The sequence below is a fragment of the Lynx canadensis genome, chromosome C1 (genome assembly GCF_007474595.2).
Source record: "Lynx canadensis isolate LIC74 chromosome C1, mLynCan4.pri.v2, whole genome shotgun sequence".
Classification (NCBI taxonomy): Eukaryota; Metazoa; Chordata; class Mammalia; order Carnivora; family Felidae; genus Lynx; species Lynx canadensis.
This window is the reverse complement of record NC_044310.1, coordinates 54,924,167-54,952,019: the sequence shown is the minus strand read 5'-3', so window position 1 is coordinate 54,952,019 and position 27,853 is coordinate 54,924,167. Positions and strand designations below refer to the sequence as shown.

At 35.0% G+C, this 27,853-nt stretch overlaps 1 protein-coding gene across 1 annotated transcript in view; it reads left to right on the top strand.

The window, feature by feature from the left end:
* DNAI4 (dynein axonemal intermediate chain 4) overlaps positions 1-27,853 on the top strand; it is an 89,188-nt gene that overhangs the window by 24,574 nt on the left and 36,761 nt on the right. The window contains 5 exon segments of the mRNA XM_030324780.1: positions 8,335-8,519; positions 10,608-10,720; positions 12,341-12,497; positions 16,105-16,244; positions 25,214-25,369. Of these exon segments, the coding sequence (XP_030180640.1) occupies positions 8,335-8,519; positions 10,608-10,720; positions 12,341-12,497; positions 16,105-16,244; positions 25,214-25,369 (751 nt within the window).

Sequence of the window (27,853 nt, the reverse complement as noted above, 5' to 3'; positions counted from 1 at the left end):
AGGTTCTACCTTCCAATACCATCACATTGGGATTAGGAGACCAATATGAATTTGGGGTGTATACAAACATTAAGTCCATAACAATGATATATTATTATATATACATTATATGTATTATGTGTATATTATACATACATATATACAATACATACGTATTATATGGTATTATGATATGTAAAAGCCCATCTCAGGGGCTCAGATCATGACCAGGGCTGAAATCAAGTCAGATACTTAACCAACTGAGCCACACAGGTGCCCCAAAATAAATAAATAAACATTTTTTTAAAAAGTACTTAGAGGGGCGCCTGGGTGGCGCAGTCGGTTAAGCGTCCGACTTCAGCCAGGTCACGATCTCGCGGTCCGTGAGTTCGAGCCCCGCGTCAGGCTCTGGGCTGATGGCTCAGAGCCTGGAGCCTGTTTCCGATTCTGTGTCTCCCTCTCTCTGTGCCCCTCCCCCATTCACGCTCTGTCTCTCTCTGTCCCAAGAATAGATAAAAATGTTAAAAAAAAAAAATTAAAAAAAAAAAAAAAAAAAAAGTACTTAGAGCTAATAAATTCAGCAAGTTGTAGGATGGAAAATTAACACACAAAAATTAGTCGTGTGTCTATACACTAGCAATGAATAATCCAAAAAAATTAAGAAAAAAGATTTCCATTTACAGCATATCAAAAATAATAAAAATACTTAGGAATAAACTTAACTAAGAAAGTGAAAAATGTACACTGATAACTACAAAAATTGCTGAAATAAATGAAAGGAGATGATAAATGGGAAAACATCCCTTGTTTATACATTGGAATATTTCTTAAGATGTCAATACCACCCAAAACAAGATACAGATTCAATGCAATCCCTCTCAAATCCTCAATGATATTTTTTTGTGGAATTAAAAAATCTATTTTAAAACTCATATGGAATATTATGAGACCCCGAATTGCCAAAACAATCTTAAAACAGAACCACAAAGTTGGAGGTCTCACACCTCCTGATTTCAAAACTTACTGTGAAACTGTAGTAATCAATGTAGCGTAGTACTAGCATAAAGACAGACACATAAACCAATAGAAAACAACAGAGGACCCTACAAATATGTTCAAATGACTTTCAGCAAGGATGCCAATTCTGTGCAATGGGGAAAGGACAGTCTTTTCAACAAAGATGTTAGGAAAATTAGATATCTACATGCAAAAGAATGATGTAGGACTCTTATAAACAAAAATAACTCAAAACGTATCAAGCTCTTATAGCTACAACACTAAAATTCTTAGAAGAAAGCATAGGGAAAAACTTTTTGACACTGGTTTGGCAATGATTTCTTAGATAGAATACCAAAAGCATATACAGCAAAAGAAAAAAATGGATATAATGAACTCCATCAAACATTAGAAACCTTTGCATCATAGGACACAACACAATGAAAAGCAACCTATGGGATGAGGAAAATATATTTGAAAATCTGATAAGGGGTTAATATTCAGAATATACAAAGGACTCCTACAACTCAACAACAAACAAATAAGTGGCCCAATTAAAAAATAGACAAAGTACTTGATACTTTTCAAAAGAAGATCCACAAATAGCCAACAGCACTTGAAAAAATGCTCAATATCACTAATCATTAGGAAACTGCAGATCAAAACCACAATAAGATATCACCTAAGGCTCATTACAATGACTAAAAAAAAAAAAAAAAAAAAATGGAAAAGAACAAATGTTGGTGAATATACTGAGAATTTGGAAACTTTGTGCACTGTTGACAGAAATGTGTAATGGTGTAGTTGCTATGGAAAACAGTGTGGTGATTCCTCAAAAAATTAAAAATAGACCTATCAGGAGCACCTGGTAGCTCAGTAGGTTGAGCATCTGACTCTTGATTTTAACTTAGGTCATGATCCCAAGGTTGTGGGATTGAGCCTATATCAGGCTCTGTGCTGAGTCTGGAGTCTGCTTGAGATGTTCTCTCTCCTCCTTCTAGTTCCTCCCTCCCTCTCAAAAAATTAGAAAATAAAAATACCAATAAATAAAATATATATATATATAGAATTACCATATGATCCAGTAATTCCACTTCTTGGTCTATATCCAAAAGAATTGAAAGTAGAAGCTTGAACAGATACTTGTACACCTATATTCATAGCAGCATTATTCGCAATAGCTAAAAGGTGGAAGCAACCCAAGTTTCCATCAGCAGATGATGAATAAACAAAATTTGATACACACACACACACACACACACACACACACACACACACTGGAAAATTTTTAGCTTCAAAAAGAAATGAAATTCCAACACATGCTAGGGTATAGATGATCCTTGAATATATTATGTTAATTGAAATAAGCCAGTAACAAAGGGGCAGATACTGTGTGATTCCTCTTATATGAGATACCTAGAGTAGTCAAATTCAGAGGCAGAAAGAATGATAAGACTACTGGGAGGAACATTTTCAATATCAAACATTGACCTCAGAAAATAGTCCCTGAAAGCAGCCACAATTTGATTGGATTAGAGAATTTGTGCCCCAGGGCATTGAAAACAATAGAACAGTCAGCTGGCAGTTAGTGAAGTTTAACAGCTGAGTGTGGACAGGGTGAGAGTAGTAGAAAGGGGGCTCCTGGGTGGCTCAGTCTGTTGGGAATTTGACTCTTGATTTTGGCTCAGGTTATGACCTCTGGGTCGTGGAATTGAGCCCTGTGTCATGCTCTGTGCTGAACATGGAGCTTTCTTGATATTCTCTCTCTCTCTCTCTCTCTCTCTCTCTCTCTCTCTCTCTCTCTCAACCCTCCCTCCCTCCTCCCTTCCCCCTTTGTCCCTCTCCCCTTCCTCTAAAAATAAAAAATAAATCTTTAAGAAAAGAAGTATAGTAGAGAGCCCTAATAGTACCTTTGTCACTCCAGGATGGTTTGGGGCATACCCAAAGCTATTTGTCCCTGAGAAGCACAATTAACATTGTGTGGGGGTAAGTGTTGGGGTTGGGGGGGGGCATACTAGTCCTTCAGCTGCATTAGCAAAGTACCACAAACTATATGACTTTAAAACAATAGAAATTCATTGTCTCATAGTTCTGGAGGACAGAAATCTGAAATCAACGTGTTAGCATGAACATGCACTCTCTGAATACGATAAGAACGGATCTGTTTCTCTTCTAGCTCTGGTAGTCATAGAAATTTCTTGGTTTGTAGATCTATCACTCCAATCCTCTGTCTTCATATTGTGTTCTCCCCGTGTGTTTTCATAATGTCTTACCTCTATGTATATCTGTGTCAAAATTTTCCCTTTTTATAAAGACATCAGTCATACTGGATTAGCGCTTACCCTAATGATCTCATCTTAACTTGCTTAAGTCTGCAAAAACCCTATTTTCACAATCTGAGGTACTGGGGGTTAAGACTTCAACATGTCTTTGTGGGGCGACACAGTTCAACCCATTATGGGGAAATAAATCGCACTAAAATAATCCAGGTAATCACTAAACAAATGAACAAGCAAATAGCAATAACAAGTTTTAGAAAGGAAGGAGATATCAGTACCTAGAGAAAAATATGACCCATATTTAAGAAAAAAATACAGGCAAGTGAAACTGTGGGAAGAACCAGATGTCAGATTTAACAAAAAGAGATTTAAATTTTTTTTTTTCAACGTTTATTTATTTTTGGGACAGAGAGAGACAGAGCATGAACGGGGGAGGCGCAGAGAGAGAGGGAGACACAGAATCGGAAGCAGGCTCCAGGCTCTGAGCCATCAACCCAGAGCCCGACGCGGGGCTCGATCTCACGGACCGCAAGATCGTGACCTGGCTGAAGTCGGACGCTTAACCAACTGCGCCACCCAGGCACCCCTAACAAAAAGAGATTTAAAAGAAATCACTATAAATGTCTTCATAGAACCAAAGAAACCATGAATAAAGAAGTAAAAGAAGGTCTGATGACCATCACATCCAATAGAAAATATCAATAAAGAGGCTCAACCTCACTGATCAACAGGGAAATACAAATAAAAACTACAATGAGATATCACCTCACACCTGTCAGAATGGCTAAAATCAACACCAAAAGAAACAACTCTTTTTGGCAAGGATGTGGAGAAGGGCAACCCTCTTGCACTGTTGGTAGGAATGCAAACTGGTATAGCCACTCAAGAAAACAGTATGGAGATTCCTCAAAAAGTTAAAAATAGAACTACCCTACGACCCAGCAATTGCACTGCTAGGTATTTACCCAAAGAACACAAAAATACTAATTCAGAGGGATACATGTACCCAGATGTTTATAGCAGCATTATCTACAATAGCTAAATTATGGAAACAGCCCAAGTGTCCATTGATTGATGAATGGATAAGGAAGATGTGAGGTATATGTGTGTGTGTGTATATAAATATATTCATATATATATGAATTCATATATATTCATATTCATATATGAATTCATATGAATTCATATATATATATGAATATTACTCAGCCGTAAAAAAAAAAAATAATGAAATCTTGCCATTTGCAATGACATGGTTGGAGCTAGAGAGTATTATGCTAAGTGAAATAAGTCCAGTCAGAGAAAGACAAATACCATATGATTTCACCTGTGAAATTTATGAAACAAAACAAATGACTAAAGGAAGAAAAAAAAGAGAGGGGGGCAAACCAAGAAAGAGTCTCTGAACTATGGAAAACAAACTGATGGTTATCAGAGGGGAGGTGGGTGGGGGAGAGGTTAAATAGGTGATGGTGATTAAGGAGTGTGCTTGTAATGAGCACCAGGTATTGTATGGAAGTATTGAATCACTATATTGCACACCTAAAGCTAATATTACACTGTATGTTAACTAACTGGAATTTAAGTAACTTTTTAAAACTGTTGTATATTCAAAAGTTCCTAAGAAAATTGATTTTAAAAGTTCTCATCATAACAAAAAAATTTTTTGTAACTATGTGAAGTGATGGATGTTAAGTAAACTTATTATTGTAATCATTTTGCAATATACGTATATCAAATCATTATGTTGTACCCTAAAACGATTCTATCTTATGTAACAATTATATCTCAATTAAAAATAAATAAATAAATAAACTAAAATACTGTTTCTGGGTTGCACCAAAAAGGAATTATAAAAAGAACCAAATGGAAATTCTGGAGTTGAGAAAAAAGTACATTAATCAAAATTTTAAAAATTCACTAGAGGAACTAAATTATAGATTTTAACTGTCAGAAGGAAGAATAGAGATTATGCAATAGAGATTATGCAAGCCAAAAACAGAGTGGAAAAAAGAATGAAGAAAAATGAATGGATCCTCTAAGAGGGTAATACCAACCAAAAGCAACAGAATTCAGATTCTTCTCAAATACACATGGAACATTTTCCAGTTTAGCCCCTATGTTAGGCCACAGAATGAGTCTTAATTAATTGAAAAGAAATGAAATCATATCAAGCATCTTTTCCAGCCACAGTATTAGAAAACTAGACGTTAATTACACAAAGAAAACTGGAAAGTTCAACAATATGTGGAGACTAAACAACTTGCTACTGAATAACTAATGGGTCATAGAAGAAATCAAAAGATACCATGAGATGGGTGAAAGTGGAAATATACCAACATTTGTGGGATGCAGCAAAAGCAGGTCTAAGAAGGAAGTTCATAGAGATAAATACCTACTTCACAAAACAAAAAGAGTCTCAACTTAATTTTACACCTCAAAGAACTAGAAAAAGAACGAATGAAGCCCAAAGTTAACAGAAGGAAAGAATTAACCTATGAGAGCAGAAATGAATGAAACAGAGATGAAAAGAAAATAGAGAAGTTCAATGAAACTAAATGCTGTTTTTTTGAAAAGATAAAAAAATTAACAAATGTTTAACTATATCCACCAAGAAAAAAAAGAGAGGAAATTCAAATAAAATTAGGTTCAATGAATAAAATCAGAATGAAAGAGATGTTGCAACTGATACCACAGAAATACTAAAGATCGTAAGATAATATTATGAATAAATATATGCCAACAAATTGGACAACCTAGAAGAAATGCATAAGTCTCTAGAAATAAACAACCTATCAAGACTGAAATATAATGAAATAGAAAATCTGAACAGTCCAATTACTACTAACAAGATTGAATTGGCAATCAAAAATCCCCAACAAACAAAAGTCTAGGATCAGACAGCTTCACTGGTGAATTATACCAAACATTCAAAGAATTAATATCAGTCCTTCTCAAACTTTTCCAAAAAGTGGAAGGAGAGAAAACTCTTCCAAACTCTTTATATGAGGCCAGTATTACCCCAATATCAAAACCAAATGACACCACAAGAAAAGAAAAACACCAATATCCCTGATGTTTTAGATACAAAACCCTAAACAAAATATTGGCAAACCAAATTCAACATATATATGTTAAAAGGATTATAGATCATGTTCAAGTAGGATTTATTCCATGGTTGCAAGGATGGTTTAACTTAACTCTCACAAATCAGTCAATGTGATATGCCACATCAATGAAATAAAGGATAAAAATCATATGATCATCTCAATAGATGCAGAAAAAGCATTTGACAAAATTCAACATCCATTTATGATAAAAACTCTACAAATCAGGAATAGAGGGAATATATCTCAACATAATTAGACTGTATATATACTCAATGGTAAAAAGCTGAAAACTTTTTCTCTAAGATCAAGAAAACAATAAGGATGCTCACTCTTGCCACTTTTATTCAACATATTCTGGAGGTCCTACCCAGAGTAATTAGTCAAGAAAAAGAAATAAAAGGTATCCAAGTTAGGAAGGAAGAAGTAAAACTGTTACTGTTTATAGATGACGTGATATTATATATAGAAAATCCTAAAGACTCCACCAGAAACTATTAGATTAGTAAATAAATTCAGTAAATTCACAGGATATAAAATTAACATACAGAAATCTGTTGCTTTTCTACACGTTAATATCCAGTGCTCAGAGAGAGAAATTAAGAAAACAATCTTACAATTGCATCTAAAAGAAATACCTAGAAATAGGGGCGCCAGGGTGGCTCAGTCAGCTAAGCGTTTGACTTTGGCTCAGGTCATGATCTCATGGTTCAGTTCATTCGAGTGGATTCGAGCCCTGCGTCGGGCTGTGTGCTGACAGCTCAGAGCCTGGAGCTTGCTTGCTTCAGATTCTGTGTCTCCCTCTCTCTTTGCCCCTCCCCCGCTCATGCTCTCTCTCGCTCTCTCTCTCGCTCTCGCTCTCGCTCTCGCTCTGAAAAATAAACATGAAAAAAATTAAATACCTAGAAATAAATTTAATAGAGGTAAAAGATCTGTATATTGAACACTACAAGACAGTAATGAAAGAAATTAAAGAAGATACAAATGCATGGAAAAATATTCCATGCTTATGAATTGGAAGAATCAATATTGTTAAAATGTCTACACTATCCAAAACAGTCCACAGATTCAGTGCAATTGCTATCAAAATTTCAATGGCATTTTTCACAGAATAGAATAATCTTAAATTTTGTATGAAGCAACAAAGACCCTGAATAGCTAAAGCAGTCTTAGAAAAAAGCTGGAGACATCACCCTCTCTGATTTCAAAGTATATTACACAGCTATAGTAATTAAAACAGTATGGTATTTGCACATGAACACATAGATCAAAAACAGATACATAGATCAATGAAACTGAATAGAGAGCCCAGAAATAAACCCACACATATATGACTAATTAATTTACAATCAAAGAGCTAAGTATACATTGGGGGAAAAAACAGTATCTTCAATAAGTAGAGTTAGGAAAACTGGAAAGCCAGAATGAATCTGGACCATTATTTATACCATACACAAAAATTAACTCAAAATGGATTAAAAACTTGAATGTAAGACCTGTATTTCAGTATGTGTTAAATTTCATAATTGAAAAGATTAAGAATTAGGCAAAAACAAACAGAAGTACGTAAAAATTGGGAAATGTTTATTAATAAAATATTGAATGAATAATAGTGATTTTTTTAATTTATAGATTAAAATTAAATATACAAAAATATTAACAATCTGCATGAATTCTCTCTACCTTTCTGAATTTCCCTGATATTAATTAATATACATTGCTTATATATAACGTATATTACTCATATATATTCATGTAAAAACGTGAATAAGACTGTTTTGAAAAGTAGGCCTAGTTAAGAAACCTTTTAAGCATAAAAACTTTTATTCAATTTTTCATGTTTATTTCAACCTAGAAACATACTTATTTTTTTTCCTACCACTTTTTTTGTTTTCCAGGGCCTATTCAGAACCCTCCACCATTTTTTTTTTTTTTTTTTTACCTATTTCATTTTAAATAATGATTTTCCACAGGTAATTGATGCACATGGAGTTGATGTCACTCCCCGACCTCTTTACCATCCAGATCCACATACAGGTACAGCAAAGCCAAATAAACTACTGACATCACAAGAAGGATCATTTGCAGCAGAATTTATATCTTCTTATAGCCTTTATCAGAATACATTAAATCCTAGTATGTTAGGGCACTTTACAAGGTAGAGTATACAATTCTATTGTTCTTTTTTATATCACATGTGCTGTCTTTTCATTTAAGTTGTATGTATGTAACTTAGATGTCAGTTGTCTTCGGTCTCCCACCTGCACTCTATGTGAGTGTGCCATCTCTATGTTCCCCTCATGTTTTACTTAGGTGTAGAGGTTTGCATGTCTTAAGAGTTCTCCAATACTCAGGGCACCTGGGTGACTCAGTTGGTTAAGCGTCTGACTTCATGATCTCATGATCTCATGGTTTCTGAGTGCGAACACTGCCTCAGGCTCTGTGCTGACGGCTCAGAGCCTGGAGCCTGCTTCAGATCCTGTGTCTCCTTCTCTCTCTGCCCACTACCCCCCACCCCCACTTGTGCCCTGTCTCTCAAAAATAAATAAATGTAAAAAAAAATTAAAGAATAAGAATAAAAAAGAGTTCTCCAACACTCACACCAAACATTTCTGAGAAAATATATGGGTTTTATACAAGTTTTCTTGAGGAACCAAAAGATGAGGCTAATCACATACCTACAGACGTATTTCTTCTGTTTCTTTTATGCTACAACTTATGGGAAGAAGCAGCTCCGCTCCCCCCAATATCCCATGTAAATCCATGTTCTCCTAGGGTTTGATTTATCTTTTGTTTCATAATTTTTTTGTAAATGAAATGCTATGCATGTGTTATGTAGACACTTTATGTAAGCGAAGTGAAATTTTATTAATGTTTATGGTAGAGAAGTTCAGAATGTTTGCAATAATTAAACAGTATGTCCTAAAATAATCTAAAGATTATGGGGAAATATTTGAGTGTGTAATTTTCTTTTTTTTTTTTTTTAATTTTTTTTTTCAACGTTTTTTATTTATTTTTGGGAGAGAGACAGAGCATGAACGGGGGAGGGGCAGAGAGAGAGGGAGACACAGCATCGGAAACAGGCTCCAGGCTCCGAGCCATCAGCCCAGAGCCTGACGCGGGGCTCGAACTCACGGAGCGCGAGATCGTGACCTGGCTGAAGTCGGACGCTTAACCGACTGCGCCACCCAGGCGCCCCCGAGTGTGTAATTTTCCATTTGACCAATTAAAAGTTCCAGAAGTTAACTAAGCACATTTTAGGAGAAAATATGCTGCTCTAGAGTCTGACTCAAAATTTGCATGCAGTAGCCATAGGAGTGCTCTGTAAAACAAAGAATATTCCAGTAAACTGTATCTACCCTTTAAAAAAAATTTACTTACCTATTTTTGAGAGAGAGAGAGCACAAGTAGGGGAAGAGAAGAGCAGAGAGAGAGAGAGAGAGGAAAACACAGAATACAAAGTAGGTTCCAGGCTCCAAGCTGTTGACACAGAGCCAAACTCAGGGCTCAAACTTACGAACTGTGAGATTGATGACCTGAGCCGAAGTCGGATGCTTAACCGACTGTGCCACCCAGGCGCCCCCACTGTACCTACCTTTTTGAGGACAAGTTGTACCTATAAGTAGAAAGGGGAGAAAAGTATATAATATCACGAAATTATGTTGTTTACATGTTTAAAGAAATTATTTTTGTATTCTTCAATGTATTGATTTCCCAACCAGTATATAGATTTTCTCTTAATTAAATCTTGAGAGGGTCTTTATAAAATTGAATAAATCACATTTAAGATGGGATTTGAGTGAAGAGCAGAAAATTGGTGAAAAATGAAAGGAAGAATGTTCTAGGCTGAGACTCTAAAGTAAGAGAGTGCCAAAAGATTGAGGAACTTAAAAAGGGGGTAGGATGGGGGAAATGTGATAAATGAAGATGGAGAGACTGGATAGGTAAGCTGTATTTTAGCTTTTTATTCTAAATATATTGGGAATCCATCACAGGACTTTGGACATAGGTTTGACATGTTTTATCCCTAAATTATATTTATAATGACTTTTTTTTAATAACGACTTTTTACTTAAGGAATATTACAAATCAGCTTGATGTTTAAAGAAGTAGTTTACTTTTATCAATTTTTCTTATATGATTATAGGATATTTGATTTCTCAATATGATAATGTTTTTGTTCATGTATTCAATTACCCATAAGAACATCTAAATAAATGAATAATTTTGTTTTTCATTATTAAAGGTCAGTTTTAGGAAGCAGCATAGTTTCTAAGTCAAGTGTATCTACTACTGAATCAATAGCAGAAGACCTAGAAGAACCATCCTATAAACGAGAAAAATTGACTAGTTTTACAGGTAATGAAAATGTGATCATTTATTTCAGTATCAGTCCCTTACTTCTTTAGCAAATATACTTATTATTTGTCAGATACTTGAGATAAAAGAACTCTGGTAATGATTTCTAGATGCTGGCCAGAGGGGTAGCTACGTGAGAATTACCAGAGTAGTATCAATGTTCCCAAGGTGAGAATCTTGTACCACCAGCCTCAGGAATCATAGATCCTGTTTGAGAAGTGCTTTGCTTCTAGGGCACCTGGGTGGCTCAGTCAGTTAAGCCTCTGACTTTGGCTCAGGTCATGATCTCATAGTTGAAGAGTTTGAGCCCCACATCGGGCTCTGTGCTGACCACAGAGCCTGTAGCCTAGAGCCTGCTTCAGATTCTGTGTGTCCCTCTCTCTCTGCCCCTCCCTGCTTGCACTCTATCTCTCTCTCTCTCTGAAATAAACATTAAAAAAATTTGTTTAGGAGTGCTTTGCTTCTAACTCAGGAGATGTCATTCTGTTACACTGTGATCAGTGCCATAATAGGACATATGCAGAGTGTGATGGGAGCACTTTGAATGGAAAGATTAACACCTTTGAGGTGGGAAAAAAGAAAAGAATTAACAGAGAACATTATTGACTTTTGACTTGAGTTTTTAAAGATGATTAGTAATTTATCAGGAGAACAAATAGGGGCGGCTTCTTCCAAGCAGAACATAAAACATGAGGTAAAGGATTATGCAAGTAAAGGTAAAAAAAATGAGGAAATAATGGATGATCAAAAGTGCTGGGTGAAGTGGGTACCTACTTGAGGAACGCTTGCCTTGGAGTGCAGTAAGAATGTCTCTTCTGCTAAGATGACAATGAAGGATTAATGAAAATATTCATAAGGTTGGAAAAGTGCTTCATAGACTCTTTGGTGTTAAGATATGTAACAGGAATACTTCTGACAACAAGTAATGCCCAACTACCATTGGCTTAAATAATCATTTATTTTTCTCACATTAAAAGAACTTAAAAGGTAGATAGCTTTTGGATTGGATCTTGTGGCTTAACTGTGAGACTCTAGATTGGCGACTCTGCTGTTCTCTTTCCTTAAGCCTTTTCTTCTTCTTTCTTGCTTCATTGTCTCAAAATATCTGCCCCAGCTCTGGATATTATATGCACATTAAAGGCAGAAAGGAGAAAGGCAATAGCTCCAGCCATATCACTTTTATTTATCAGGAAAGTAAAAGTTTCCCCAGGAAAGTCTTCTTTCCTATGTATTTCTACTGTTATCTCATTGGCCAGAACTCTGTCACATGGTGACCCCTAGCTTCAAGAGAGGCTAGGAAACTAAACACTTGATTTTCTTAATGGAAAGAGGCAAGGAAAGGGGGAAAGCCTTACCAATGAAAACTTGGCAATCAGCAGTGTCTGCTGCAGGAGGGAAGATCATCCTCTCAGAGATAGACAAGGAGCATTGGATTATTATTGTAATCTTCCCCAGACTCAGAGGGATTGAATCCCTCTGAAGGGATTGAATACATCTCACAATATGGTCTGTTCTTTGACCACATAAAAGCCACCTGCAATATATGACCCATCATATTTTGGTAAAATGATAATTAAAATAGCAATTAGTAAATGATTTTTATTAAATTGTGTATTTTAGATTTACGAGTTGTGAAGGCAACACCTGGAAAAATTGTAACAAAAGAAGACCTAGAAAAGACTATAGAGATAATACTCACAGAGACGGAAACACTAAGATTTTTTAACCTACCGACAGTCATGGTTTCTGTAGAATCTGAAGAAGCTATGGAAGTAAGGTATGTATGGCTCAATTGTCTATATTGCTTCTGTAATTTAAATGCTAAGTCAGAGGTTCCTATCCTTGTTTCTGTTTTGGGGCATTCCTGGATAAATACTGGTGGCATATGTGCTTGGTGAAGTTCTATATAAAGTTATATATGTGCCTTATGAAATGATATGAAAAGTGTTTGTGGGGTTTTTTTTTGAAAACTATTTATGTTGTATGTACTTTTTTTCTAGAGGAAGAACCCATAGGTTTACCATACTCTTTAAGAAATGGGTACACTACTAAGTCAAATAATAAAAGAAATAAAGGAAGCTTCCAAGTCTCAATAAAGGTTTTAATGGTATTTTTTTTCTTTTATGCATATGTAAGTTATTTCCAGTTTAAAAGAAAGGACTGGGGTGCCTGGGTGGCTCAGTAGGTTAAGCGATTGACTCTTGATTTTGGCTCAGGTCATGATCTCATAGTTCGTGGGATCAAGCCCAGCATGGGGCTCTGTGCTGACAGTGTGGAACCTGCTGGGGATTCTGTCTCCCTCTCTCTCTGCCCCTTCCCCAGTCATGCTCTCCCTCTCTCTCTCCCTCAAAATAAATAAATAAAACATTTTATAAAAATAAAAATAAAAAAATAAAAAGAAAGGCCTGACATTTTTATATTCAAAACTTAAGTAAAAATATGTTATTGGAAAATAACTGAATTTACTATGTTAGAGCAGATTTTCCATTGCTCCTTATTAATGAATTCAAATAGATCATTAGTTTTTGCCTCATTTATTTTGCCTCATTAAGGATTGTTATGCCTTTTTGGGAGAATTTGGGAGAATTGACCCCTTTATCATTATGTAATGCCCCTCTATAATGCCCCTCTGATAATTTGCCTTGCTCTGAAGTCTGCTCTGTCTGAAATTAATTTAGCTACTGTAAACAGATTTTTGGGGTGCCTGGGTGGTTCTGTCAGTTGGGTGTCCGACTTTTGATTTCAGCTTGTGTTGTTGATCCCAGGTGCTGGGCCTGGAGCCTGCTTGAGATTCTCTCTCTCTTTATTCCTCTGCCCCTCTCCTGTGCTCACGCTCTCTCTTTCAAAAATAAAAAAATATATATACATTATTAATATAGTTATTCAGATTATTTAGATTCAAATATAATTTGAATATGATTCAAAGTACTAAAAATCTATCATTAAAATATTTTTAGGATATTATTCTTACCCAAATATAAAATATCCTAGAATTATTTGGACTATAAAATATAGTACAAGTAGATCCTGAATAACACACTTTGAAATTCTTAAGACATAAGGGAAAGCTCTTAACACCAGAAAAAGGAAGGGAGCAAATAACAAATAGATAGATAAGTGATCTGAAATCAGAGATGGAGAGATGCTAGAAGCAAACGTTAAAATTAACACACAGATCTAGAGTCCAGCAGGTCTTGGACCCCCACAAATTAAGAGAACTAAAAGAGACATTTTTGTATTAAGCAAAATCCTTAAAAGGATTTCAGTTATCTCAAGTGATCCCAGGTTTCAAAGCTAATATCATAAGCAAACATGAATTTTCTCGGGAGGAAAGCATATCCCATTTAGATTCAAGATTCCCTCAGATTGAGTTTGGTAAAAAATACACCAAACCAATAAAAAAAGTACTACGAATGAGAATTAAAAGAAATAACAGACCAGAGATCTACACCCTGAGGACTATGGATAATGAGATATTAGGACTCTATTATGAGATATAGAATATAAAATATATGTGAAATATTTAAATAAAAGATAGTGTTAACCCTCACTAACATCAAGAAACTATCAAAATGATGACTCATATTTGCAAAAACATCTAAAAAGAACTTTAAAATAAAGTATATTTATATAATTGTTGAAGTAAAACAGAAAACATTGAATTTAAACAAGACATAATCAAACAGATTTAATAAATTGAAACATAGATCTGGATAAATTCTACAAAATAAACCTTGGAAAGAAAAATGTGATATAAAGTATGAAAGAGAAGTTAAAAAAAGAAATTGACAATAGAATAAAGGTCTAAAATGCACCTGGTTTGTTCCAAAATATCAAAATACGAAGAATGGAGGAGATGAACTATTCGAAGAGAGTGGGTAAGGATGTTCCCAAGCTATTAAGACACCATTTTACAGAAATGAATAAATAAAAAGAAATCCACAAAAAAGAAATGCACTTGGTGCATTATATTGATACTCCAGAATACCAAATACTAAACAAAGATTTTACTTTTTATTTTTTTTATCAGTGTTTATTTATTTTGAGATGGAGAGAGAGCAAGTGGGGGAGAGGCAGAGAAAGAGAGAGGGGGACAGAGGATCCAAAGTGGGTTCCCTGCTGACGGCAGAGATCCCGATGCAGGACTCCAAACCTGCAAACCATAAGATCATGACCTGAGCTAAAGTTGGATGCTTAACTGACTGAGCCACCCAGGCACCCCCAAAAGAAGATTTTAAAAACAGAAGGAAAAAAGAAAAAAAAATCATCTACAGAGAAATAATTAAACCAACAGCATTACTAGGGACAAAGAAGATCACTTTATAATGATAGGAAGGTATAATAATTTTAATCTTGAATACTCCTAATAAAATAACCTCAACGTATATGAAGCAAAAATTAGAAACTTGTTAAGTATAAGTAGGTGTGTTAAACTTGCTTCTCTTAATTACTGTATGTCAACCAGATATAAAATTCACATAGATATAGAAAATTTGAACCAAAGACATAATTTAATGATCACATATAAAACTCTGCATTCAATAGAGAATACACACTCTTCAAGCACACACCAATTATTTTTAAAAATCATTCATGCACAAGACCATGAGACAAGGTTTCAAAAATTCCAAAGAAATAGTATCATACAAACTCAATTCTCTGACCACAAATAGAATTAAGTTAAAAATTAATAACATAAATCTCAATTAAAACACAGACACACATTCATATACACATTTGGAGGTTAAAAAGCACATTTTCTAAATTCCTTATGAACCAAAGAAGAAATCATAATTGGAATTTAAGAAATACTCAGAAGTAAATAATTATTAAAATAGCACATACCTACAGGATGGCACAAATGTAGTACTCTGAAGGAAATTTATAGCTTTCAGTGTTTATAGCAGAGTTCATAAAAACTGTGTGAAGATAGTGCCAGCATGTCGTTGGGCACTGAAAGTAGTAATGATGCTGGGAGGTATAGTAAGTAGAGTCTTTTGGAGGTAGTTTAGTGCAGTCTTTTCTTTTCTTTGTCATGTTTATTTTTGAGAGGGACAGAGCACACGTGGGGGAGGGGCAGAGAGAGAAGGAGACACAGAATCTGAAACAGGCTCCAAGCTCTGGACTGTCAGCACAGGGCCCGACGGGGGCTCAAACTCATGAACCACGAGATCGTGACCTGAGCTGAAGTCGGATGCTAACCGACTGAGCCACCCAGGTGCTCCAAGTGCAGTCTTTTCCTAAGGAGTTTTTTGAACTCTCACTTCACATTTGGTGAAATCCACATTAAAGAAAGTAATTTTAAAGAGAAGGCATAATATAAAGAGATAATATCCATGGCAATAATTTTTATTAATGAGTTGAATATACTTTATTTTTTATAGGCGGAGAAACAAGAATTATGAGACCCTTTGTAGAAATAGATTAGGCAATGATTTATATGCTGAAAGGATGATGCAGACTATTAATGGAGCACCAAAGAATAAAGATGTTCAGTGTGACAAAATCGTAAAAGAAGACAAAGGTAATTTATATTTCATTCTGCTTGATAAAGTACGTATTTTAATATACATTCTTTGAGTCTGTCAGTTAACAAATAAATGGTGAAATATATGAAGTAAAGATAGAAATACTTTGGTCAAATCACAATAGCAGCTAGGTCCTGTAATCTATAGCTTTTAGAACTTGACAAATAATGAGTAATAAATATAAATATAGATGATTTAGATAACATAATTATAATTTTGATATTTATAGAAACTCTATTATAGAATTTTGTACTCTTCAAATGTTTATGAAACATTTAGAGAAACTGATTGCTTAACCATAACTAATAACATTTAAAATGTGCCAGACACTATTCTAGGCCTTCCACATTTATTAACTGGTTTAATTCTCACAACAACACAATGAGGTAGGTACTATTGTTACTCTCCGTTTTTGGAGGCAGAAACAAGCAAAGAGAAGTTAGCTAACTTGACCAACTTCACTCAGCTAGTATGGCACACAGTAGTACCCTCAGACAGTCTGGTTCTAGAACCTGTGCTCTGTACTACACTTACTGTCTCTCAATGTTCATAAATTCATAGCCCTGCATAGCCAAAAATTCTGTGAGGTAGGGCCAGAAAGGTAATTAGGTAAAAGTTATTAATTTTAATGGCTTTTGTTATTCAGCAAAATTATAAGCTAGTTCTTTGAAAAGATTAAAATAAAACTTCTAAGCAAATGCTAAGTCAAGCCAAGGGTAACTTATAATTAGTAGGAAAGTTTTGTGGCATTCTTACTCACTCTTGCCCTACTCCCCTTCTCAGTGTGGTGATGGTCTTAAAGGCAACAGCCTGCCTTCCCAGTTTGAGACCCTGGCCTCTGGTTCCAGAGAAGCAGAGCAGACCTTACTCTCAAAGGATTTGGCTTCTTTGTTTTAACCTGCCTGGGAATACCTGAAGGACTGACCCAGAGCACTTGTTTTTGTTTTGTTTTGTTTTGTTTTGTTTTGTTTTGTTTTTTAACTCAGGACACACAGGTGGTAAAGCAGCTGTGCATATTGCATTCTCAACAAATATTGCAAAGTAAATGAACAACTCATCTCTCTTAGAGGCAAAAGAATACAATGGAGTCAAACAAGAAACACACTGTAAGCCTGAGAGAAAAAGCTAGGGAGGGAGATCTTTGGGAAATTAAGATATTAAAAAAGGCTTGTATATATAGGGAAATTTAGAAAGTCATGTGCATGCCTAGGACAAGATGCAAGCTCAGGAAAGGCTTGAAAAGATCCTAAGCTTTCCCCTCTGGCTGATCTCAGGCTTAGTACAGGCAGGAAGTGAAGGCTAAGGCATAGATGTAAACAGCCTGGTTAAGCATTAAAGGAATACCTTAACATTGACCCACTCTACAAAGACCCAGAGAGGTTTTTTATCCTTTGTTTGTCTGTTTCTTTTCTTTTTCTTTTCTGTCTTGTTTTTTTCTGATGGACTGGTCGGGGAGGGTGGAGGAATTCAGGTATTCAAGGAGATCTCTGTCATGACACTTGCTGACCAAAAGCTTCTGCGATGATACATGACAAAGAATACAGACTTTATAAAAATAGTTTAGAAACATCACTAAGCAAACAAACAACAAGTACTCACAGCAAACTACAAAAACAAACTCCAAGGAGCAAGAAGAATCTGATTTCCAGAGTTACCACATTATTATATTCAAAGTTTTCAGTTCTCAAAAAAAATTACAAAGGATAGAAAGAAATAAGAAAATATGGCCCATTTGAAGAATAAATTAACTGAAACTCTCCCTGTGGAAGTACAGACATTGTATTTATTAGCCAAAGACTTTAGATCAATTGTATCAAACGTTCTGATAAAGCTAAAGGAAACTATGGGCAAAGAGCTAAAGCAAACAAGAATGGTGTATGGAAAAAAAAAAGAATATGAATAAAGGGACAGGAATTATAAAAAGAAACCAAACATAAATTCTGGAGATTAAAAGTACAATAACTGAAATGGAAATACTAGAGTTATCCGTGGCAGATTTGAGCAGGCAGAAGAAAGAATCTGCAATTCTTAAAGACATGTCAATTGAAATGATCTAGTCTGAGGAGAAGAAAGAAAAAAGAATAAAGAAAACTGAACACAGCCTGAAGGACATATGGGGCTCCACCAAGCATACCAATATACACAGAAAGGGAATTTCAGAATGATAGGAGAAAAAAGAGATAAGGGGAACACAAAATATTTGAAGAAATAATGGCCAAAAAACTTCCCAAATTTGATAAAAGTCATGAATCTGCGTATCTGAGAAGCTCAGCAAACTCCCAAAAAGATAAACAAAGAGATCCACATTCAGACACATTATAATTAAGTGTTGAAAGAGAACCTTGAAAACAGCAAAAAAAAAAAAAAAAAAAAAAAACTCTTTTCATGTACAAGGGATCCTCAATAAGATTACACCCAATTTCTCAGAAACCATGGAGTTCAGAAGTCAGTGGGATGCCATACTTAAAGAGATGAAAGAGAAAACTGTCAACCAAGAATTCTATATCCTTCAAATAATCCTCATGAGGGAGAAATTAAATAATTAAGATTAAATACTTTCCCATGAAGGAGACAATAAGACATTCCCAGATAACAAAAGCCAAGACAATTTAGCATTAGTAGAATTGCCTTATAAGAAATGCTAAAGGGGGTGCCTGGGTGGCGCAGTCGGTTAAGCGTCCGACTTCAGCCGGGTCACGATCTCGCGGTCCGTGAGTTCCAGCCCCACATCAGGCTCTGGGCTGATGGCTCAGAGCCTGGAGCCTGTTTCTGATTCTGTGTCTCCCTCTCTCTCTGCCCCTCCCCCGTTCATACGCTGTCTCTCTCTGTCCCAAAAATAAATAAACGTTAAAAAAAAAAAAAAATTAAAAAAAAAAAAAGAAATGCTAAAGGGACTCCTTCAGGCAGAAATGAAAGGACACCAGACAATAACTTGAAGTGATATGAAGAAATGAAGAGCACTGGAAAGGTAACTACATAGGTAAATACAAAAGTCAGCATTATAATTTTGGTTTGTATCTCCACTATTTTTGCAATATAATTTAAAATAAATGCATAAAACAATAATTATAAAACTATACAAATGGACACACAGTATATAAAGATGTAATTTGTGACAACATCAACACAAAGTGGGTGTGATGGAGCTGTATAGGAGTTCTTGTATACTATTGAAGTAAGGTAGTATTAATTCAAAATAGATGGTTAAAATTTTAAGAAATTAATTGTAATCTGCAAGGCAACCACCAAGAAAATAACTCAAAAATTACAAAAAAGAAAATTAGATAGGAATCAAAGCAGAACACCATTAAAAAATCAAGTAAACACAAAAGAAGGCAGTAATGAAAGAATTGAGGAACAAACACATAAGACATAAAGAAGACAAAAATGGAAGAAATCCTTCCTGAATAGTAATTGTTTTAAATAAGTAGATTAAATTCTCCAATTAAAAGGCAGATATTGGTAGGATGGGTTAAAAAACAAAAACTAAACATGATCCAAGTATATGCTGTCTAATAAGAGACTCACTTTAGAGCCACAGACAAAAATATGTAAGGTGAAAGGATGTAAATAGCAACCAAAAAAAGCTGAGAGGGCTTTACTAATATCAGACATAGTAGACTTTATATAAAATTATTACAGGAGCCAAGCAGCATTATATACTGATAAAAAATTCAATTCATAAACAAGATATAACAATTATAAACCCATATGTACTCAACAAGAGAGCCTCCAACTATATGAAGCAAAAATTGATAGGATTGAAGGGAGAAAATAGGAAGTTCTACAATAAGAGTTGGGACTTTAGTACCCCACTTTCAATAATGGGCAGAACAACCAGAGAGATTATCAATGAGAAAGAAAATAGAGGACTTGAATAATAATATAAACTAGGCATAACAGACATATACACCATCCCCAAACATCAGAAAACACATTTTTTTTCTCAAGTTCACATGGAAAACTCTCCAAGATACACCATTATGTTAGGTAATAAACAAGAGGTAATAAAAATTTTTAAGTCAATATCTTTTCTGACCACACTTAATGACATTAAAACCCTATAACAAAAGGAAAACTGGGAAATTTAAAAATATTTAGAAATTAAACAACACACTTTTAAATGATTTTTTTAATGTTTATTTTTGAGAGAGAAGGGGGGGGAGAGGAGAGGGGCAGAGAGAGAGGAAGACACAGAATCTGAAGCAGGCCCCAAGCTCTAAGCTCTCAGCACAGAGCCGGACGCGGGGCTCAAACTCACAAATCACAAGATCGTGACCTGAACCGAAGTGGGACACTTAACCAACCGAGCCATCCAGGCACCCCAAACAACACACTTTTAAGCAACCAGTGCATCAGAGATGAAAGCACAAGGGAAATTAGAAAATATTTTGAGATGAGATGAATGAAAATGAAAATAAAACATAACAAAACTTATATAGTGAAAGTAGTGCTGAGAGAGAAATTTACAGCCGCAGATACATTTAAAAAAGAAAATCCCCACCTGAAACTAATGTAACATTATGTGTCAACTATACTTCAATAAAAAAAATAATAAAAATCTCAAATCAATAATCTAACTTTACACATTCAGAATGAGATAAGATAAAACTAAACCAAAAGCCAGCATAAGGAAGGAAATACTAAAGATTAGAGTGGACATAGAGAAAAACTAATGAAACTAAAAGTTGGTACTTTGAAAAGATCAACAAAACTGACAAACCTTTAGTTAGATTGACTAAAGAAAAATAAGAGAAGATTCAAATTACTAAAATGAAAAGTGGAAGTGAGGACATTACAGAAATAAAATAGATTATTAAAAAAAGTGAACATTTGTATGCCAATAAATTAAATAGCTAAATGAAATGGACACATTCCTAGAAATCCTTCCCTGCCCAGACATGTTCTGTTTTACCCTGACTGCTGCAGAGAAGACATGATGAACAGAAAATATAGAACATCCCACTTACCTAACCGTACTTTCATTGGATATTCGATGCCCAGCTTGTCAGGTGCCCTCTGAAGATTAAGTTCTGTGTTTCCAAGGACACATTCATGATCTCACCATGTGATTTCTTCATAAGTGGCTCTTGTAAACTCTCAGGGAAGCTGAAGTCAGAATGTGACCCAGACTGTTCTGATGATCTTCTCCTGAGAGTCCTCCTTTAGTAGTCCTCCTCTAATAGTAGTGATTTTGTTCTCTTTTTATTCATCTGTGATAGTGTTTGCTATTCAGTTTTTAAAACTAGAGTATATATTGTGTAGGTATACATATATCAGAGAGTCTTACCTGAGGTTTTCTAAGAAGAAACCTCTGCAGAAAGAATCTGAGTGCACATAGTTTATTTTGGAGGTAATCCTAAGAAACACTGGTAGGGGAGTAAGTGAAACAAGAAAGGGTAGGCAGCCAACAAAGGTTATGTGATCTAACAAATTACCTCTTTGGGTAACGAGTTCAATACTGCTAGAGAATCTGGGAGCCAGAGTTATCTTATCATGCTCCAACTTTCTAAATCATTGTTTGAAGGCTGATGGGCTTGTTAGTTCCTTGGTACTTCTGGCCTGATTTGTGCACATCAAAGTGGCCCTAGTGGCCAAAGATGGCCCCAAGCAAAACAATATAGGTGCTGGCAGTTGGAGATTGGCCAGTAAGAGGTAATGCATAACAGATACGGGCAGGACACTAACAGCATCTACCACAGGAGAGAAACCTTTTAAAGCAAAGCAAGAGTATGACCAGTCCAAAGGTTAGGAAAAGTGGATGTGCTTCTGTTTGAGGTAGCTAGAAGGAGGTGGGCTATGATAGAAGAGTGTCTAGGAGGCTTCTAATCACCTGGAGATGTTCTATTTCTTATCCTGGCTGGTGAGTACATGGTAGTAATTCTTTACACATGTAAGTGTTATACACTCTTCTATGAATGATAGTATTTCATAGAAAAGTTTAATTAAAAATAATGAGAGTCCATATTCAAAAATTTCAGTGCAGACCAATTAAATATTAAAGTCTTATGGATCAGTAAAAAAAGAATATGTCTTCCTTGCCTGATATGGGATGAAATTGAAAGAGATTCAGGAGTCAGAGAGATGGAAGTCAAATATTAGCTTTATTACTGATAAAGTTAATTGAAAAAATGTAGTCTTAAATCTGCAGCTAAGTGGAATTGGCATTTGTTCCTTTCAGAATAGATCTTACCAGTAGTAATTAGCACAGCTAGACCAGCACAGACCTTCTTTTTTAGGGGTGAGACCAGACCAGGAAGCATGCTTTCTGCCATTGAACAGACCTAACAAAAGAATCTGGAAGTGGCTAAGCACAATGCCTTCTAAACTGTCCTATAGGATTAGTCACTTTTCTCCGCAGTGAGCGAATGAGGGTTATAGTGAGGTCAAGGTGTTAATTTAGCTGAAGTTCCCTCTGTAAAGATTCACAGAGAGTGAGGGAAAAGTTTCCACCTGACAGTATACATATAGTAGTTTATTATAAAAGTGGCATTTCGAATAAATAGATAATTCAATAAGTGTATAATTCAATAAATCTTTGCAGATTTCATAAAACCAGCTTGTTTTCTATGGATATTATACTACAATAATGTCTTTTATAAAAACATGTGTAGGGGGGCGCCTGGGTGGCGCAGTCGGTTAAGCGTCCGACTTCAGCCAGGTCACGATCTCGCGGTCCGTGAGTTCGAGCCCCGCGTCGGGCTCTGGGCTGATGGCTCAGAGCCTGGAGCCTGTTTCCGATTCTGTGTCTCCCTCTCTCTCTGCCCCTCCCCCGTTCATGCTCTGTCTCTCTCTGTCCCAAAAATAAATAAACGTTGAAAAAAAAATTAAAAAAAAAATATTTAAAAAAAAAAAAACATGTGTAGGGGCTCTTGGGTGGCTCAGTCGGTTGAGTATCCCATTCTTCATTTTGGCTCAGGTCATGATCCTGGAGTCGTGGGATTGAGACCCAGGTCAGGCTCTGCACTGAATATGGAGCCTGCTTAAGATTCTTTCTTTCCCTCTGCCCCTCTCCACCCACTTGCACATGCATTCTCTCTCTAAAAAAAAAATTTTTTAAAAGCATGGTAAGAGCTCATTTCTATTATAAAAAATACACATATCTATTTGTTCATATGTGACTCTGGAAGGACATAGACCAAAATGTTAGCAGTTATTATCTTTGGGTGATGGAAATATAAGTCATATTTTTCTTTTCTTTTTTCACAGTAAGCATATCTTTTTACTCAGCTAAAATATAAAATTATTTTTCTGCAAATGTTATATGGCTAATTGCTATTCTTCTATAGTCTGAGTTAAACTAATAGAGAGAAACAATATTTTAAAATGGGTAAAAACTGTTTCGACATATTCTGGACTCAGAAACGCTCAAAACACAGATATAGTTGGGAATGCTTTTTTTCTGACATTAGTTAAAACTTTCTTTAGTATAAAAAACAGTATAAAATTGGGAAGTCACAATCATGCTTTTTTTCTTTTTCTTCAAGAAACAGACTCTTAACTGTAGAGAGCAAACTGATTGTTATCAGAGGGGAGTTGGGTAGGGGGATGGGTTAAGTAGGTGATTAAGGTTGGGGATTAAAGAATGCACCTTTTGTGATGAGCACAAGGTGTTGCAGGGAAGTGTTGAATTACTAAATTGTATACCTGAAGCTAATATTACACTGTATGTTAACTATCTTGAGTTTAAATAAAAACTTAAACAAACAAAAAAACATTCATTATTTATTGTTTTATTTTGTACATGTTATTATGGCATGTGGTTTGAGATTTTTTTATTTCTTAGGTTAATTTATTCAAATGTACAAATGTCGTGATGGTACCCAAACTAAAATTACCCATGTTATTTGTTATTCTCAAATAAGAAAAAACTTTAAATCACCCTAACATTTTATATTGCTCATGTAATTTATAACATGTACCTTTATTTATGTAGCAATTATTAGTGATCACATAACAGTATATTCCTATTTACTCAAATTACTAAACTTTCAGTTAAAGGAAGAAAAAAGTTTAAGTAGTTCAACATAGAAAGACACAATTACCTCCTATGGTATTTTACTTTATGAACATGGAAATTGTACCCTTTTCAATTAGCAAAATAAGCTAGGTATTCTGTGTATAACTTTGTTAAATATAACTAGGTTTAATAAAATAGAAATGTTACTATGAAATGTGAGTTAATACTCTTGCTGATTGAAAACATTTTGAAATACCAGAGCTCCTTCATTTTGTATCATGAACATAAAAGTTTTAACAATGAGGTGGTTGCATTTATTATATCCAGATCTTGTTTTGATTTTTAGGGAAAATAATTCTTTAGTAAATCACTGGACTTTAAAAATTTAGCAAGTTTAGCCTTAGGAATATGGTCACTGATAAAATAATTGCTACATGAGCCTTTCTTTGTTATATCAATAATGAAAGGGGTTGGAATTCTTTTTTTTTATTTGGAGATAAATAATATTGCCAATTTTTGCTTGGAGACTGTTGTTATATTTGCTCAAATGAACAAATATAATGTAAACACAAATTTTTGAAAGAGAAGATAATAACCCTGCTACCTTACAAATTTCTTGAGAACAGAATCTACATTTTCCCAGCAAGTATAATCTTTTCACATTAAGTATATAGGAGATGTTATGTGCTAAAAATGAGATTATATTATTATAAATTAAAAGTTCTACAGAATATAAACATATTAACCAGAAGTGAAAGAATGCTAAATGCTTATTATGACACGGTTGTCCAGGTCCATATTAAGCAAGACCTATAGCGACAGACTGATGGGATTCTGCTGCATCAGCTTGGGATGGAAGGGAGAAAGGAGAGGGTATCAAAAAGGATGGTGAGGATAACTTGGAGTTATCATTAAAACACGGAGAGATTTTTCTATAACTAGTTGTGTATAACCTAAACTATTAGAACTTGGTTGAAACTAATTTTTACCTATCTCTTTACTTAGGTATAATGTCCACTGCTTGGGATTTGCATGATTCTTATATTGCTATGGAGCTTTCATCTTTACCAGCAAAACAATCTATCCTTGATTCATGTGGTAAAGCAAATGTACCTTCTAAAGATCGAGAGCAAAGAGTGCCAGGGAGTACTACAGAAAAAGGTAAGGTTTCATTTATTTCAGTTTTTTTTTTAATGGGATGTGTCGCGAATGTGTATGTCATCTTTGCACAAGATGCTAGTCTTCTCTGTATCATTCTAACATTACTGTACGTGCTGCCTCAGCAAGAACTATCTCAGTTTTTAAAAAGTGACGTTTTCACACGTCATTGTAAGTAAATTCTTTCTTGACAGTCACAATACTTCATTTCTGGTGAAACGTGAAAAATACAACTTTTATTCAGAAATAGCATTGTTAGTCTTTCACATCATCTTGGACTCTGAACTGAAAAATTTAATTTTTCTTGGATACCTGTCAAGAGCTTCAAAGAGTCTATCTTTCTCTGTTGCTTACTTGCTCTTAAGCTCTCTTTCATATATGTTATGACATATGTTAAATATGTCACCAATATTCTTTTGGTTTTTAAAATTATATTTAAATTATATAGTCATGTAGACTATAGCCATGTTTAACTGAAAGTTGTTTACAATGAAGACCAGTTTATTTTCCCAGAGAACAATGAAGGGGAAGAATGAATTATTAGCACTAAAGAAACGTTGTTTGTTGCTTAAATGTTAATGTCCATATAGTAGTTTTGCTTTTAGAAGCTAAAATTTTTCCTACGAAAAATTGCTAAGAAAAACATCAATATTAGGCTGAAAAATTACATTGGGACTTCAAAATTGGATATACGTACTCCACCTCTATTAAGGCCATTGACACTCAAAAAAAGTGTAAGTGGAAGGTCCTAAAAGAAAAATGTCTCAATTTGTGGGTCTTTTATTTCTTGTGTATATGGGTGTGTTTTAAAAAGCAAAAAGGAATAATAGAACCATATTCAAGAACTATAATACAAAATAAAAGTATACTCTAGTTTAGCATTATGGCCAATTAAGGGGATAGGGGAGACCATAAGTAGGAAAAGGGAAAAAATAAAAAAATAGAAAAAGATAGGCAGCAGAGGTAAATGATCGGATTTATTGAGTGTGTAAAGGAGAATCAGATAAAAACTCGTAGCATTATTAGATCACCTCTAAAGTCCCTTTTGCCTCTGAGATTTTATAATGCAAATACACAGAAAAAAAGTTAAATATGGCCCATATTTGGTTTAAGAAGTGTTTCTATTCTATTTAAACTTTGAATGTACAGGTTGTATGTTAGCCATTACGTTTGAGGGGAAAAGGGCCGTGATTTTCATTTTTGAATGTGTAAGACCCTAGCTCAGTTCACAAGGAGAAATTATTTTCTCTCATGGGCTCTTTAAAAAAAAATTTTTTTTAATGTTTATTTATTTTTGAGAGAGAGAGAGAGAGAGAGACAGAGCATGAGCAGAAGAGAGGCAGAGAGAGAGGGAGACACAGAATCTGAAGCAGGTTCCAGGCTCTGAGCTGTCAGCACAGAGCCCCGATGTGGGGCTCGAACTCATGGACTGCCAGATCATGACCTGAGCTGAAGTCAGACGCTTAACTGACCAATCCACCAAGGCGCCCCATTTTTTTTTTAAGAGAGCTTTAGATTTTGAAAACGTAATAGACATTTGAAGCACAGGTTTAGAGTTAGAGAAAAATTGAGTAGAGAGTACTGAGAGATCCTTCTAATTTCTTCCTTCATCCCTCCCCCAGCCCTTGGTGCAGTTTCCCCTATTCCTAACATCTGGCAATAGTGTGGTATGTTTGTTACAATTGATGAATCAATATTGATACCTTATTATTAACTGAAATCCATAATTTACATCAAGGTTCACTCCTTGTGTTGTACAGTTCTATGAGTTTTGTCAAATGCAATATGTATCGGTCATTACAGTTTCATATACAATAGTTTCATTGACCTAAATATCCCCTGTGCTCCATCTAGTCATCATTCCTTCTCCATTCCTCTGACCATCGCTGATCTTTTTATTTTGTCTATAGTTTTGTCTTTTCCAAAATGTCATATAGTTGCAATCATACAATATGTAGCTTTTTCACACTAGCTTCTTTCACTAAACAATATACATTTAAGGTTCCTGTGTGCCGACTCATGACTTGACAGCTCATTTATTTTTCACTAGAAAATGTTAAATTATATGGATGTACCACAATATGTTTATTTATTTATTGAAGGATTTCTTTGTTGCTTCTAGTTTTTGGTGACTGTGAACAAAGCTGCTATGGAAATTCCTGTGTAGGTTTTTGTGTGGACATAACTTTTCACCTCATTTGGGTAAATACCTAGGAGTACGGTTGCTGGGTCATATAGTAAGGGTATGCTTAAGACTCTTAAGAAACTATGAAACTGTTTTCTAAAGCGGTTGTACCATTTTGTATTACCACCAGCAACGCAAGTGAATGCTTCTGTTGCTCCTCATTCTATCAGTATTTGATAGTTTACTTTAAAAAAATTTTTTTTAAATGTTTATTTATTTTTGAGAGAGAGAGAGAGAGAATGAACAGGGGAGGGGCAGAGAGAGGGAGACACAGAATCGGAAGCAGGCTCCAGGCTCTGAGC